The following is a 17,768-nucleotide window of genomic DNA, read 5'->3' as shown; positions in this document are numbered from 1 at the left end:
CGGTCAGTCTCACCATGTACAAGTGTGGTCTAACTCGTCAGTACCCGCTGATCCAGAAATTTCTCTGGGAGTCATTTTTCACTCTTTCAGAAAACGATGAACACTGAGGTTTGCTCCTCAAAAGGAAGTAGCAGACCTATTGATTTAACATTGATGCCTATAAAAATAGTTTCAATAGCTTTTCAACAACGTAGATCAATCACTACTTCTTCCTCCCCAACTAGGTCAAGGTTCTTTCTATAAGAACAGGTGGTTGTTCAACTTCTCACAAAACAGCTCTTTCCATGTTTTGCTAGCTAGCTTCAAAAGTGGTCATTAAATTGAATAAACACTGACTCTTCCCACAACTGTGTTCTTCAGACCTGGTTCACTCCTCTGGACCAACATAGTCTGACCTTTATCATGTTTTTCCCTTAATTTCCCCCCAATCCCTTCTCCATTCAGGAAACAAAGAGGCCAGATCCTTGATTCTTGCTTGAAGACATGTAGATGGGAACAATAAAAATAGTTAAACAATCACAGAAGAAACTAGAAAGAGTGTCTTAAGAGTACAGACTCCTTGTCCTGGAAAAGTACTTTATGGAATACTGCAGAGGATGGTAACTTACATGTTCCCATATCCCCAGAGAACAAAAAGAAGAAATGGTGGGGTTAGGGCAAGTTTCTAACTTATGGATGTTGACAGACAAATAAATCCCCTTCTTTCTTCTAGAAGGGGATCTAGTACTTGATCACAGAACTGTTTGTGCATGGAGCATAGATACCAGTATTGTGTGAAACACATTTTAGGAAATTATGGTTTCAGATGTGCTGCAGAAACTTAGACTAGACTTTGGAAATAACTTCCTAATTGATGGTCAGATCCTGAAACTGGTGGCCAAGGAACATGGTTTCCTTCCTTGGATGGTTGGTAGATTCTTCTTCTCTCTCCTCACCTCTCCCTTTAACATCAGCCCTAGGCATCCACCTACCTGGGAACATGGATACAGGGGATCTGGGGGTCTAGATCCATCCCATCCCCAGAATCTATTTTTATGGATCCCAGTCATGGTAGTGTTCCATGGAAGGTGCAGCCTAGCTAGGACAGGAGGTAACTAACGGTTTTGGCCAAGAGGAGAGGGGGCTAGAGACGGGAAAAGTTGATGCAATTATTTTTGGCAGGAGTTGGAACCAAAGCAGCAGGAGAGAGTAAGTTTTAAGACTCTCTGGCAAGGCAACTTCCTAATCTGTCACTGGGTATGTGTAAAAAGTGATTAGTGGGTCTCTATATTTATCATGATTACTCACAAATATGTAATTTACATAATATATACAGCACATTAAGTACTATGTCACCTTATATAATGTGCATATGTATAATGTATATGCATGTTATGTAACGCCAGTCTGGAGGCTCTTCCAGATTCTGCCAAGTATTTCCTAATTTATTTGGCAATTTCAACATATCTTTTCCATCTGTGGAAAGAACTCTCTTGAGAGGAGCTGGTCTCTGACCTGAAATATAATCATTCTACCAAATCTATCTCCATTCTCAACTCACTGGAGGAAACCTACAAAGACCAAGTTATAATGAGATGCAACACCTCATCCATTAGTCCAGAGACACAGAATGTATTGAAGATTTCCTGTTTCATTTTTATTGCCAGAGGGGTAGAAGTGTGTGGGGGCAGGTGAGAACATGTCTGTGCATGGTCAGAATTAGATAAGATGAGGAATAAAGGAGGATTTTCCCGACTGCCTAATTTTGAGAAGTCACTGTTATATTAAGCCTTGTTTTCCTCATTATTTAGATGGGGTTAATAATACCTTCTCCGTCAACCTCAGGGGTTGCTGTGAGGAGCACTATGATGAGGTACTCCACAGTTGGAAACTACAGTCCCACTAGTTAAAAGATGAGTTGCAAAGTCAGATTAAACAACATCACTAGACTCAGGTTACAAAATTGAAAGTACAATTCCACCAACATTTGTTATACTCTGTGGTTTTAAGGAGGAGGACATGGGACATGTCTCTCAAGCAACATTGCCAGTCCTGTGCACCTGAGTAGGCAGGCAGGGGCCAGTCTCTGGTGCGTGAATCTCTGAGGATCAGTCTCATCTGTTGGCAACAGTGCAGTATCTCAACAGCCTCAATCTTGGGGGGTTGGGGCTGAAGCACATGCAATAACTTCTATAAATGTCTTACAATCAGTGACCTCCAAACTGAACCTGCCTTCATTTCAGAAGCAAGTGGCTTCCAAGAGAGTACCTGCTGTCATTCTGGAGCTTGTTGGTCCCATCCCAAGGAGCCCATCATTCAGGACATTCTTCAGGGGTTTCCCTTCGTCTGGTGTTCCGTGCTGTTAGGTTGAACAGGATGGTTCTAGATCTCTTATCTGAGGCGGTCCTAGATGACTGCTTCCTTCAGAGTTATGAACAGTTTGTACATACAATCTTAACTTTCCCTTCTTTGCACAAAGTTCCTGACCCAGTGCGAGGAGATGAGAGGGAGTTTAGTGGGGTGATGCCAAGTGGGTACAGGTTTGCTTTTCAGAATCTCAGAGGGGATAGGGGACAAGGAGAATGTTTCTTTCTACCAACGAAGCTCTCCACAGGCTTGCCCTTGGGGAAGGCAGTGATGCTGGTGCCAGTGGAATGAAGCCCACTGAGCTCTGCTGAGACCCCTCTGGTCACTGGCTGGCAGTTCCTTGCTGAAGGTGCCTTTGTCCTCCTTGTGCCTCTCTGCTGAGGTCATTCCTGCAGCCAGGAGTGTTTCCAGATTTAAGAGACTATGATGATGTGACACGTGGAGAGTTTAACCTGTCTACTGACCAGGTTAGGGCTTCCCCAGTGGCTCAGCAGTAAAGAATCTGCCTGCCAATGCAGGAGATGCGGGACATGCGGGTTTGATCCCTGGGTCAGGAAGATCCCCTAGAGGAGGGCATGGCAACCTGCTCCAGAATTCTTGCCTGGAAAATCCCATGGACAGAGGACCCTGGTGGGCTATAGTCCACGGGCTCACAAAGAGTCTGACCCGACCGAGCATGCATGCACACACTGACCAGCTCAGACCCGAGAGAGTCTCCAGCAATCATGGGGGAGGCCCTTATTTTCTCACATGGGCTTGTCCCGTCCACATGTGTACCACATGTTCATTCCTCCCTGGCAACCTGGATCTACATGGAATCACTTCTCAGTGACCAGAAATGGCCCTGATGTCATTCCAAGATGTGTAGGTTCTTTTCTCTACTAAGTATCTTTTTAGTGGCACCGAATCCCAAACCACTTTAGCCAAGATACCATGGACAAATCTCTTAACTTTTCTAGGACTCAGTTTCCTTATTTGACAAATGAGACAGTAAATCCTGCCCCTCATAGCTTTCATAGTTGTTTTGAGAAGAGAAATTCTCAGTCTCTTTATAAGGAGATACTTCAATTTCCCTTGAATCCTATGATCACCAGGGAGAAATGTGTCTTGACAATGAAATGGCAGAAACAAGCATTTCTTTTTCTTTCCCACTTTCAATTCTTATACTTCATATTTTTTTTCAATTAGGAAAAATCCATCAGTAAATAAATATTTATATATATATATAAATATATATATATGCTACATATATGTACACACACCGAAGACCTGCAGAAAGGTCTTCAGGTCGTGCTTTGGGAGTGGCAAGTACAAAGAGGCAGGAGGGAACCGCCTGAAGGCTTGTCTCCTGGTCTCCTCAGCGAAAGGCCCTTCCCTCCCATCTTCTTTGCCTTCAGGAATAGTCTGCCACCAGGCCTTGGAACTCAAACAGGAAACACGCTTTGGCTTGAAAAAGAAAGAAGCTGGGGGTGGTTTTTTTTTTCCCTCTTCCCTTTTTACACAATATTATGACACCGATTTAAAAAATAAATCCCAGTTTCTCTGCTTTCCCTCCCAGGTGTTCATAGAACTAAGAAAATAAATACCACATCTAAGGTGTGCTGTGCACGCAGCTCTGGGGGCTCTTGGAGCCGGCTCTAAACAAGCACACAGCCACCAGAAGGCTTCAGGAGAACCACTAGTGCCCACTGACAACGTGCAGAACCAAGAAGGGAAACACAGCTTTCCACAGCCTTTCTGCCTCCTCAGCTAGTTCAGGGAGAAGCTTGAAGGACAACTGAGAGACTGGCGTGCGGGTGCCAAGCCCTGCCAAGGGCTGCACTCTGAGAGTCCGAGGCCGTCCTGTCTCCGCACAGAGGGATCTTTGTGCGAGTTTTCTGGAACACAGGCTCTTTTTCTTGGCCACATCCGACCTCAGCATAGGCAGGAAACCTGCAGCCTGCTCCTTGCAAACGGCCGGGAGGAAACTTGCAGGGCTGGTGGAAAAAAGGGGGGTTTCTCCTTCAGTCTCAGAAAGTCCCACTAAAGGCCTTCTGGGAAAGTGAAGGTTGCTGCGCGAGCCAGCCACACCCTGGAGAATCCCAAGTCCATTCAAAATGTCCTGCCGGCACTGGCTCTGTGGGGATGCATCCATGGTTGAAACTGAATGGATGAAGCTTTCTTCCTGAAGGGTGGCTTGGCTTCCGTTGGTTGGAGAAGAGTATGGTGTTTGTGTGTGTGCATGTGGGTGTGTGCGTGTGTTTCAGTTTCTTGTCTTCTCTCTTGGTTGAACTGGCATTTGGCACAGTGTCTAGTCCTTTGAACGGCTTTTCCTCCTCAGCGAAAAGAAGCTGCTCTTCTGAGGGGGCCCCATCATCATAGGCGCTTGGTTCTTGTGAGTAATTTTAATCTAAAAGCAAAGAGGGAGAAATGAATTAGTGGCCTGCAAACCCCAGGAACCTATGGGAGAGTGACTTGCAGAGAGAGGAAGGGAGGCCAGCTTCGAGCTGGAAGGAGCCCCAAGCAGAAGGACGACTGTCCTTGAACAGCTTCACAATTGGCAACTGGACCCTGAACGGTGCTGGAAGCAAGGGGCGGAAACGCTGGGGAGAGACAGGTGTGAGCTTCCCACGTGGTGATCAGCTCGCACCTGTCTTGTGTCCTTGCTATTCATAGACTCAGAATGTCACAACCGGAGGAGACCTCAGGGACCATCTCAGTCAAGCCCTCTGTAGGACAGATAAAGGAATGGAGACCCCCAAGGCTCTGCTGAGCCTCAGATTAGCCTAAGGTTGCACAGACAGGGGCAGAACAGTCAGAGTCCCACTCTTCCAGTTCCCAGTCTTCCCTGTTCCTGGCCGTTTCTGCCCAAGCATACAGACATAAACCAGGAACTCCAAACTGACCTAGGATCTTGAATCTGATCTCTGAACCAATCGCCACTCACGTGGATAGTTTAAAAGTGAGTCTTAGGCATTTCCTCTTTTCTTAGTCTTCCAGGGGAGACCCAACTTTCTTATAAAAGCTTTCTTTCTTTTTTACTTTTAGGTTTAATGAGTGTTTTCTCCTGCAAACATGAAGTTTGCAATTGGAAGTGAAAGACACTGGTGAACTCTTTTTTTCTCTTTCTTGCCAACCTTACCTTCAGGGCGTGGCTTCAAATGCTTGGTACCTATTTGAATGTGGTCTAGTGATAATCTGCACTCTCAGTCTTATCAACATTTATCAAATAGGAAGATGATGTGGGAACAAGAGGCATTTAGGATTCAAAGACCTGGATTTGGGTCTTAGAACTTCCCCTTCTTTGCTATGGACATTTGGACAAATCATTTAGCCTTCAAAATCAGTGCTTGCTGAACTGTAAAATGATAGTAACATTTGTTCTAGTTTCCTCACAAAGTTGTTGTGAAGATGAAATGACAGTCAATGAAAACCCAGTGTAAACAATGGAATGCACCAATTAAAATCTTACCCTATACTGGAGAAGGAGAAAGATGTATGTTAAACAGAATCTGGACACCAAGAGGGGAAAGGGAGGGGTGGGATGAACTGGGAGATTGGGACTGACATATATACACACTACTATGTATAAAATAGATAACTAATGAGAACCTACTATATAGCACAGGGAACTCTACTAAGTGCTCTGTAGTGACCTAAATGGGAGGGAAATCCAAAAAAGGAGGGGTGAGAGTATACACACAGCTGATTCACTTTGCTGTACAACACTGTAAAGCTATACTGTACTCTAATAAAAATTAAAAACCTATCAAAAAGAAACAGTCTATGAACTCACTCTCATGGTTTTTACCACCTATTCAAACGACAGTGTGATCCCAGAGAACAATGGAAGAGCTCTTGAAGAGATAGACTCATCAACATGTTTAAATTAATGTAGGATAAACCAAGTGGTGTCCAAAAGAAGGTTCAGTAAGGAATGAGAAGAATCTGAATGGAGCAACTGAGGAAGCATTTTAAGATCTGAAAGGAAGGGAAGAAAATGTATTGGTGAGAGAGAAAGGGAAGGCACTAGTTTGAGGGGCTACATACCAACTGGTTGAGTGTGGACCACAGGATGAGAAGTGAAATCGGGGACACCAGAGGGGAAGCTGGGAAGGGCTTTAAAGGGGAGGTGGCAGAGATTGGGTTTAATATGAGGTAATGGGAACCATGACAACTTTTTAAGCTGGAGAATTCACTAGGAAAAAAAAAAGCTTGAAAGGAATTATTCAATAGCTGTTGTCAGGATGAGCTGGAGTGGGGGAGAGTCTGGCTAAGAAGTTCTACTGCAAGCCAGATTTAAATTTATAAGGCCGCAGGTTATGAAAAGAAAAAGATGGGACCAAAAGACACTGTGGAGAAAGAGCTTAACCTGGGGGAAGGAAGCTTTAAATGACTGTTAGGTTGGTTTTCACCAGCCTGGAGGTGTAGGAGGCGAGTAGTAAGTCTCTTTGCTTTGGGGTGGTCCCCAGGGGAGCATACCGAGGACACTTCAAGCACCATTCTGCTTGATTATGGCATCGCCTTTACCTCAGAATTCAGGGAAGTGAGGCGCGGATGACAGGGGGCCCTGATAATACTCATCTGTGGCTGCAATTTAGCCCCAGCTGACGGCAGTGATTTGTGGCACATTTCACTGTGGTAAAGTCTTTTCTCACTCTCTGAGGGGAAGAAGAAATTCATCCTCTTCACCTTGGTGTTCCCCGAGAAAGCACAGAATGGGTACCTGCTATGGAAGTACTGACTAGTTAGCCCAGCCCAGAAGAACGAGGGATATCCTGTCAGTGGAGCTGGGCGTGCTTGGGGCAGAGTGGCAGCTGGTGCACTGCTTACATTTCCCGCTGATGGAGCCCATTTTTTTTAGACCATAGAAGATCTTTCCTTCTCCTTTTTCTCCCCCTAGCTGACCAATTTATTTGCTTGTTAGCACCTCCTGGGCAAAGAGGAGGAAGTGAAACTCGAATCCCTCCCATGGGTTTTCAGCAGTTTTGAGAAATGTCTTGATAAGGTAGGAGTTCGGAGATGCTGGGCAATGTGAGGTTTTGTGGTTTGTGGATTCTAGTACTACAGAGGTGAGAGATTAGTATATAGTCATCCATTGCTATCCATAAGGAATTGCTTCTAGGACCCCTGGGGATACCAAAATCCATGGATGCTGGTTTTATACAAGCCCCTTATATAAGATGGTATAGTATTTGTGTATAACCTATGCACATCCTGTATCCTTTAAGTCATCTCTAGATTACTTATAATACCTAATGCAATGTAAATGCTATGTAAATAGTTGTAAATACAATGTTAATGTTATGTAAATAGTTCCCAGCACAGAGCAAATTCTAGTTTTGCTTTTTGGAATTTTCTGGATTTCTTTTTCCTGAATATTTTCTATTCAAGGTCGGTTGAATCCAAGGATGTGAAGCCCATGGATGTGGAGGTCTGATTGTATAATGGCATTTTCCCAAACAGGCAATTTCTTGGATACCATGTTAAATAGTCCATTACTTTCAAATTAATTTATGATCTTTCTTTTTTCCTTCACTGCCTTTTATATACACTAGAGTTTCTTAGGGCTGTCTTCTGTATTATTGATTTACCTATCCAATATTGGGCCAATTATTGTAGCTATATAACTATTTTAATATCTTGTGGGAAGTTCTTCACAGCTCTTTTATAAAATGCCTTAGCTATGGCATTGTTTTGTCAAGTTAAAAAATTGCATTGGAATTTTGTTTGGGGGTCCCTTTTGGAAACATGGGATGTGTCGAAACTCAAATCTTTTAAAAAAATATTAACTAAGTCTTGTAGTCTTCATCTATTTTTCACAATTCGGCTTGGTATTTTGTTTTTGTTTGTTGCCATATAATATTTCAGCTTTTTTCTATTATGTTCTTCCGATTGGTTATTGCTGGTATGTACAAAAGCTGTTAACTTTTGCCTCTTTCTTTATAGCTTCACTGAAATAATTTAACCTATGAGGTTTTCAGTTGATTTTATTAGATTTCTTTTACATATACTACCTGCAAATAATGACAGTTTTGATTCTTTTCCAAATAGTTATATCTCTTTTCTGCTTCATGTGTTTTGCGCTGGTTAGAATTTCCAAACATTAGCATATGTCTTATCCACAATTTTAATGAGAATTCTACTACTGTTTTACATTAAGTATTAGTTATTGGTTTAATAACTAATTATTTTGAGGAAGTGTCTTCCTAATCTGAGTTTTGCAAGAGTTTCATTTCATTCAGAAATGTTGAATGTGATTGAGTATTTTGGGTCATCTACCCATATTACCATGTAATTTTTCTATCTAAACTTCTATTAAGGAGACTTCCTTAGGGAAGGGAATTAACATATCCTGCTACACACCAAGCCTATTAATATAAAAGTTTTTATCCTTTGTATCTAATTACGTGCTGTGCTTAGTCACTCAGTCCTGTCTGACTCTTTGCGACCCCATAGACTGTAGCCCACCAGGCTCCCCTGTCCATGGGGATTTGCCAGGCAAGAATATTGGAGTGGGTTGCCATGCCCTCCTCCAGGGGATCTTCCCAACCCAGGGATTGAACCCAGGTCTCCTGCATGGTAGGCGGATTCTTTACCATCTGAGTCATCAGGGGAGCCCAATCTTTATTTATTTGGCTGAATTAGGTCTGAGTTATGGCATGTGGGATCTAGTTCCCTGACCAGGGATAGAACCTAGGCATCAGGAGCTCAGAGTCTTATCCACTGGACCACTGGGGTGGGAAACGCTTTTTAAGTTAAATAAGGCAATTGGTTTTGTTGTTAAAAACAAAAAACTTTAAAAAAGACTTCCTTGCACATTTCTTTGATATATTCTTCTTGAGGAGTGACTGATTCTTTTAATATGTTGTTCAATTCTATCTACCAATACTTTAACAATTTTTATATCATTCATATTTGAGATTGATCTGTAGCTTTCCTTTTTTTTTTTTCCAGATGCACCATGCAGCAGGTAGGATTTTATTTCCCCAACCAGGTATTGAACCCATGTCCTCTGCATTGGGAGCACAGAGTCTTAACCATTGGATCACAAGGGAAGTCCCAGTAGCTTTCTAGTTTTAAGCACAGCTTTTGTTAGATTTTTCTATCTATCTTAATTCTATGAAATGGATTGGATAGCTTTCTATCTTTGTCTATTCTATGGAACAAAGACTTCAAATAAATATTTATTTCCTAACAGTATGGAAGAACTCACCAGTAAGATCAAATATTTTTCATTTCATTAAGGGTTACCTAGAATTCTTTTAAAACTTTTTACTTTACATTGGAGCATAGCCAGTTAACAATGTCATAGTTTCAGGTGGACAGCAAAGTAACTCATCCATAACATACATGTATCCATTCTCTCCCAGTCTTCTCTCCCATCCAGGCTGCTATGTAACATTGAGCAGCGTTCTCTGTGCTATACAGTAGGTCCCTGTTGGTTATCCATTTTAAATGTCGCAGTATGTACATGTCCATCCCAAACTCCCTAACTAGCCCTTCCTCCCACTCTTCCCCCAATGGTTACCTAGGATTTATATAAGATGTTCAAGTTTATTAGGATCAAGATAACTATAAATGTCACATAATGTCTTATAATTAAGTAAAACCATTACTACATTTATATTTATGTTCAGTCGCTCAGTTGTGTCCCACTCTTTGCGACCCCATGAACTGCAGCATACCAGCCCTTCCTGTCCATCACCAACTCCCAGAGTTCACTCAGACTCATGTCCATTGAGTCAGTGATGCCATCCAGCCATCTCATCCTCTGTCACCCTCTTCTCCTCATGCCCCCAATCCCTCCCAGCATCAGAGTCTTTTCCAAGGGTGGCCAAAGTACTAGAGTTTCAGCTTTAGCATCATTCTTTCCAAAGAAATCCCAGGGCTGATCTCCTTCAGAATGGACTGGTTGGATCTCCTTGCAGTCCAAGGGACTCTCAAGAGTCTTCTCCAACACCACAGTTCAAAAGCATCAATTCTTCGGCGCTCAGCCTTCTTCACAGTCCAACTCTCACATCCATACATGACCACTGGAAAAACCATAGCCTTGACTAGACGGACCTTTGTTGGCAAAGTAATGTCTCTGCTTTTCAATATGCTATCTAGATTGGTTATAACTTTCCTTCCAAGGAGTAAGCATCTTTTTATTTCATGGCTGCAGTCACCATCTGCAGTGATTTTGGAGCCCCCAAAAATAAAGTCTGACACTGTTTCCACTGTTTCCCCATCTATTTCCCATGAAGTGATGGGACCACATGCCATGATCTTAGTTTTCTGAATGTTGAGCTTTAAGCCAACTTTTTCACTCTCCTCTTTCACTTTCATCAAGAGGCTTTTTAGTTCCTCTTCACTTTCTGCCATAACGGTGGTGTCATCTGCATATCTGAGGTTATTGATATTTCTCCCGGCAATCTTGATTCCAGCTTGTGCTTCTTCCAGCCCAGCGTTTCTCATGATGTACTCTGCATAGAAGTTAAATAAGCAGGGTGACAATATACAGCCTTGATGTACTCCATTTCCTATCGGGAACCAGTCTGTTGTTCCATGTCCAGTTCTAACTGTTGCTTCCTGACCTGCATATAGGTTTCTTGAGAGGCAGATCAGGTGGTCTGGTATTCCCATCTCTTTCAAAATTTTCCACAGTTTGTTGTGATCCACACAGTCAAAGGCTTTGGCATAGTCAATAAAGCAGAAATAGATGTTTTTCTGGAACTCTCTTGCTTTTTCGATGATCCAGCAGATGTTGGCAATTTGATCTCTGGTTCTTCTGCCTTTTCTAAAACCAGCTTGAACATCTGGAAGTTCACAGTTCATGTATTGCTGAAGCCTGGCTTGGAGAAGTTTGAGCATTACTTTATTAGCATGTGAGATGAGTGCAATTGTGCGGTGGTTTGAGCATTCTTTGGCATTGCCTTTCTTTGAGATTGGAATGAAAACTGACCTTTTCCAGTCCTGTGGCCACTGCTGAGTTTTCCAAATTTGCTGGCATATTGAGCACAGCACTTTCACAGCATCATCTTTCAGGATTTGAAATAGCTCAACTGGAATTCCATCACCTCCACTAGCTTTGTTCATATTTTAAATATTTATTTCTAATCTCTTTTTAAAATTATGTTTTCAAACATTTCATGTGTTTGAAGAACTAGTTCTATATTTCCCTGTTTTTTAAATTATTTAATTTCTAATTATATCTTTTGTTTTCTTTTTTCTGCTTTTGCTAACTTTGTTTTATTACTGTTCTTTTAATTTGGGGATTATACATTACATTTTTTCCCTTTTCAAATGATGGTAGCATATGAGACTTTGAATTCATTTCCAAATATAGTTTAGGCTATATTCTAAAACTTTTGATGAGAGCCTTCTAATTTTATTATTTTTTAAACAGTCAATAATATTGGCTTTGATCCCCTCTTAAATCTATTCTTTAGGAGAATGTAATAATCTGATTGGATTTCATTTATCTTTTAATCTATTATTTATTTATAGTTTTATTGCTTTGTGGTCAAATAAAACAACCTTTATAACATCTGTTATTGGATTTTGTTTTTTTCTTCATGAATTGGTTTATAGTCTATTTTAGTAAATATCCTGTGGACCTTGAAGGAATTAGATTTGTTTAAGGCATAGTTATTTCATCCAAGTTTAATTTTTAAATTGAGGTATAATTGACATTTGACATTATATTAGTTTCAGGTGTACAGGTTAATAATTTGATATTTGTATATAATGTGAAATGACCACCCACAATAAATCTAGTTAACATCTGTCACCATAGTTACAAAATTACTGTTTCTTGTGATAGGAAATTTTAAGAATTACTCACTTGAGTTCAGTTCAGTTCAGTCGCTCAGCCGTGTCCGACTCTTTGCAACCCCATGAATTACAGCACGCCAGGCCTCCCTGTCCATCACCAATTCCCAGAATTCACCCAGACTCATGTGCATCAAGTTGGTGATGCCATCCAGCCATCTCATCCTCTGTCGTCCCCTTCTCCTCCTGCCCCCAATCCCTCCCAGCATCAGGGTCTTTTCCAATGAGTCAACTCTTCGCATGAGGTGGCCAAAGTTAGCAACTTCTAAATATGCAATACAGCATTATTAACTATAGTCACTCTGCTGTATATTACACCTTCAGGACTCCTTTATTTTATAACTGGAAATTTGTACATTTTTACCCCATTCACCCATTTCTCTTACCTTGCCCTCCCTGCTCCCACCTCTGAAAAACCATCAGTCTATTCTCTGTATCTCTGAGCTTGTTTTTTAAAAATCCAAGTTTTATGTCATCTATTTTTTTTTTTAACAACTTGACCTCAAAGACAGAAACAAATATTTTAAGTGAAAGTGAAATCGCTCAGTCGTGTCCCACTCTTTGTGACCCCATGGACTGTAGCCCACCAGGCTCCTCCATCCATGCGATTCTCCAGGCAAGAATACTGGAGTGGGCTGCCATTTCCTTCTCCAGGGGATCTTCCCAACCCAGGGATCAAACCCGGGTCTCCTGCATTGCAGGCAGATGCTTTACCCTCTGAGCCACCAGGGAAGCTCCAAATATTTTAAAGCCTCTCAATAACTGTCTTTCTGTAAGTTTCTTATATATATTTATTCTCAGAATATACTACATCTATACAGTTTTTCACCGGCTGTTCACTGATGGCTCAGTTGGTAAAGAATCTGCCTGCAGTGCAGGGAGACCCAGGTTTGATTCCTGTGTTGGATAGATTTCCTGGAGAAGGAAATGGAAACCCACTCCTGTATCCTTGCCTGGAGAATCCCATGGACAGAGGGGTCTGGTGGGCTGTAGTCCATGGGGTCGCAAAGAGTCGGGCATGACTGAGTGACTAACACTGCTACTACTACTAACACTATACCGTTTTTCACAGTATAAATTTTGATTCTATTATCAGACAAATAAATTTTTATGACCATTAGATTTCAAAATTGAGTGTACTTTTTACTAAATAAAAAATGACCTTCTTTATTCCACTTTATGCTTTTGGCATGTTGGAAGGTTAGTTTGCCCCAAGTTATCATATCTTACTTTTAATTTCTCTATGCTTGATAAAGGATAAGATAAAATTTTATGTTTTTTTGCTTTAGATGTATCTCTTTACAAGAAGTGTATTGATGCATTTTAACCCAATGTGGGAGTTTTGTTTTTTTAATAGGGAACATGAGCACATTTATGGTATTTTGTCGTTACTGATATATTTAGTCCTAACTTCTTTTATCTTAATCAAAGCATTTAAAACGTTTCCTTGTTTTTCTCCTTTTTGTGCTACACTGATAGGGTTCATAAAATTTAAATTCTCCCAGATTCAGAAGGTGTCTACCCTGTTTTTAGTTTCACTAGTAATTATCTAGTTACTAAATTTTTCTTCAGATTTACATTTTCTAATTATCAAAGTGAAGTGAATAATCAATTATCAAATTTAACATACCTTTACTATTCCTTCAACAATGTCTCCCACATGCTTTCAGTCTTGGTGAATATAACTTTAGGTTTGGGATCCAAGTTACGAATGTTTATACTATCTTCTCTTTCAAAGAATGATTTTTGCCATTTGAATTTAACAACGGTTTTTTCTTCATTCTAATTTGTTGTTGTTGTTCAGTCGCTCAATCGTGTCTGATTCTTTACAACCCCATTAGGCTGCAGCACGACAGACTTCCCTGTCCTTCACCATCTCCTGAAGTTTGTACAAACTCATGTCCATTGAGTCAGTGATGCTATCTAACCATCTCATCCTCTGTCACCCCATTCTCCTTTTACCTTCAGTCTTTCCCAGAATCAGGGTCTTATTTCCAATGAGTTGGCTCTTCATATCAGGTGGCCAAAGTATTGGAGCTTCAGCTTCTGTGTCAGTCCTTCCAATGAATATTCAGGGTTGATTTCCTTTAGGATTGACTGGTTGGATCTCCTTGCAGTTCAAGGGACTCTCAAGAGTCTTCTCCAACACCACAGTTCAAAAGCATCAATTGAACACTCAGCCTTCTTCATGGTCCACCTCTCACATCCATACATGACTACTGGAAAAACCGTAGCTTTTACTATATGGACCTTTGTCAGCAAAGTGATGTCTCTGCTTTTTAATACTGTCTAGATTTGTCCTAGCTTTCCTTCTAATTTAACTGGTTTTAATTCTTATCAAACATTCTTTTGTTGCTGTGATGTCCTATCATTAAGCCTTCAATTCTGAATCACTTCACAGTTAGTGAGTGCCTTCACTCAGGAAAACGTTTCAAAAAGCGTGTTTTAACTTTTGGAAGTTTAAGACGGACTTCTGTTACCTTCTGCTATGGACTGAACTGTGTCCCCTTCCAAATTCATGTGTTGAAGCCCTAATCCCCAGTGTGACTACATTTGGAGATACGGCCTTTAAGGAGGTGCTTGCTTGCTCAGTCATATCTGACTCTTTGCCACCCCATGGACTGTAGCCCACCAGGCTTCTCTGTCCATGGGATTCTCCAGGCAAGCATACTGGAGTGGGTTGCCATTTCCTTCTCCAAGGGATCTTCCCAACCCAAGGATCAAAACCATATATCCAGCATTGTCAGGCGAGTTCTTTACCACTAAGCCAACAGGGAAGCCCTTTAAGGAGGTAAATAAGGTTAAATGGAATCATAAAGGTGGAGCCCTAGCCCAATAGGACTGGTGTCCGTATGAGAATAGGAAGAGACATCAGGAGTAAATGCACACAGAGAAAAGGCCATGTGAGGACATGGTGAAAGAGCTTCCATCTGCAAGTCAGGAAGACAGGCCTCACCAGAAAGCAACCCTGCTGACACCTTAATCTTGGACTTGGAGGATGTAGATCTATGAGAAACTATGCTGTTTACGTGACCCAGTCTGTAGTATTTTGTTAGGGCAGCCTGAGCTGACTAACATACCTTCACATATGACTGTACACCATAAAATCATTGGGTTTTATTTATTATTATTATTTTTTTCATAGTAAGTAGTAATGTCTGAAGGGTGGTGTGGAGAGAGAGCAAGGATTAGAGGAATATTTGGCTACTTTAAAACCAGTACTTGGATCTGGAGGAATGGCAGTCCAATTTCTAGATATCACTGAGCTAGGTAGCCCAGGGTTTGCTTTCTTCCAGCTTTTTCCTTTTTCCTTTTAGGAGACAGGAGGACTTTGGATAGAGTTTTCTTAATTCAATTCCATCAAAATTATAAATAGTACAAATTCCCTCCATCCTTCCCAACTAGAACAAGGGGGTAAGATATTATTAGATTTTGGTATAGTGTATTCATCCTTTTCTTAGACTTCATAGAAACCAAAAGATAGAGGTAAGATTTTACAGAAAAAGTTCTACTTTTGATATCTTTTATAAAAGATGCCATTTTAAAAAGTCTTTGTCTCTAGGGACTAACTTTGCAATTTGTAGAAGTTACACAGAGCAAAGAGTTACAGAAATAAACCTACAATTCAGGCCCAGTAGAATTCAGGCCCGGTAGCTATCTCATGAAAATCCTTTCTCTAGTAGAAGATGAACTGAGGTTCTGCTACTGCTGCTGCTGCTAAGTCACTTCAGTCGTGTCCGACTCTGTGTGATCCCGTAGACGGCAGCCCACCAGGCTCCGCCATACCTGGGATTCTCCAGGCAAGAACATTGGAGTGGGTTGCCATTTCCTTCTCCAATGCAAGAAAGTGAAAAGTGAAAGTGAAATCGCTCAGTTGTGTCCGACTCTTAGCGACCCCATGGACTGCAGCCTACTAGGCTCCTCTGTCCATAGGATTTTCCAGGCAAGAGTACTGGAGTGGAATGCCATTGCCTTCTCTGAATTGATGTTCTGAAGGGCTCTAAATAGCAGGTTCTTGAGGGTATCTGAATACTCCAATAGAGTGAGGAAGCTCAGAAACACAAGTTCTGTCTTTTGAGATTCGCACACTCACAACAGTATTGAGGATGTTGCTAACATCATATTCCAGTTAACACCCTGGGCTCTAAACACCAGGACAGTGGTTTCTCTTCGCCATAAAGAGTCTAGTTGGGTTTCTGAGAACAAACTGCTAACAAACTGGTAAGGCAGGGAATGGGGTTGTTCCCTTTATTTTTGTTTGTTCATTTGTTCAATTCTTTATTTACCTTTCAACAAATATTATTGTGCAACTATTACAAAACAGGCACAGCTCTAGGTGCTGGGTAATATGGGCCACAGAAATGCCATATAGGCAATAGATAACCTATGAGGTTACACTTTCAGGGGAGTTTTCAGGTGGTTCCTCAGGATTGTGGGTACATCTGGGGTGCAGCATGCCTGTGCATTGTGGGGATTCTTCCCCAGGAGCCCGGGTGGTCATAGTAACTAGGTGGAATTCTAAGGTCAAGCTCCACATAAAGAAGCATTTTCTAGTAATTAGGGTTGTTCATTAGTGGAATTAATGAACTTCCTTTTGGGGTCGTAAGTTCCTTGCCACTAGAGCAATCCAAGCCGAGGCTCTCAAGAATACGGTAGATGAAGCCTCAGAGTTCACCTAGAACTATAAGCTCCTTGAAGACAGGTCTGTGTCTCCTTTGGATTTGGAACTGGTGTCTCCCAGTGCTTGGCTCATAGCACCTAATCAATAAAAGCTCAGCAGATAAATGGATGGATGGATGAACTAAGTGGAAGAGGAGCTGTGCTGGATGATCTCCCAAAGCCCCTGTAACTCAGAGACTCAGAATTTCATATTAAGTCAGTGCCCCAAAGGGATCTCAAATAAAACTTCTCACCCTCATCTCAAAGACTGGAATAACTCACCGAGCATGGTGGCTGCATCCAGGGCTCTCCATCCACTTGCATTGGCAGCAGCTTGTTTGTCCTGGAGACCGGAGAACAGAGAGAGCACAGTGGGCTTCTTGGAGTTGGAGAATGAAGGCCGTCCCCACCAGGGAAACAGCAGTGGAAAGTGGAGCCACCTAGGAATGGTTCTGAAGACTCCTGGGTGGCTTGTTGAAAACAGATTTCTGAGCTCACCTCAAGGGTCCCAATGTAGCATGTCTGGGTCAGGCCTAGGGGTCTGTGTTTTCATAAGCAATATGGACAACTCTGTTGCTCTGGTCCTCAGACTATTTTGAGAAACATGGCCCTGAGTGAGCAGTGAAGTCCACAGGAGTCTGGGGAGAAGTGGCCGACAAGTATGGCAGCACCATATCTAAGTGGACCCCTAGTCAAACAACAAGCCAGAGGGCTTGCCCGTGGTGCCAAAAACTCCACTGTGAAATGGGAAAGATTATGAAATAGGGAAAGGCCTGGGTTCTATGTTGAGTGAGCAGTTGCATAATGTCAATGAGGTAATGTCTCCTACTTATACGAAGTACAGCTCAGGTCTGAGTGTGTCTTGCCTTGCCCCCAATCCTCAACCATCCCCTCTTTTATCTCCTGAACAACAGTAGACATTATGGTTTCATGGACTGTGGACCTGGCTTAGCTGGGGAAGGGGGGTC

The 17,768-nt window shown here is 41.9% G+C and overlaps 1 protein-coding gene across 4 annotated transcripts in view; it reads right to left on the bottom strand.

Moving 5' to 3' along the window:
• Positions 1-1,614: 1,614 nt before the first annotated feature.
• Positions 1,615-17,768, bottom strand: part of DGKG (diacylglycerol kinase gamma) — a 226,452-nt gene continuing 210,298 nt past the window's right edge. For all 4 annotated transcript variants that reach the window (XM_024995253.2, XM_024995255.2, XM_002684869.6 and 1 more), the window contains 2 exons: positions 17,083-17,143; positions 1,615-4,735 (listed from right to left, as the gene is read on the bottom strand). In XM_024995253.2, coding sequence (XP_024851021.1) covers positions 4,637-4,735; positions 17,083-17,143 — 160 coding nt within the window. In that variant the 3' untranslated portion in view covers positions 1,615-4,636. The remainder of the gene's footprint in view (positions 4,736-17,082; positions 17,144-17,768) is intronic.

This window comes from Bos taurus, chromosome 1 (assembly GCF_002263795.3).
Source record: "Bos taurus isolate L1 Dominette 01449 registration number 42190680 breed Hereford chromosome 1, ARS-UCD2.0, whole genome shotgun sequence".
In the NCBI taxonomy this organism is placed as follows: Eukaryota; Metazoa; Chordata; class Mammalia; order Artiodactyla; family Bovidae; genus Bos; species Bos taurus.
This window is presented reverse-complemented; position numbering and strand designations above follow the sequence as displayed.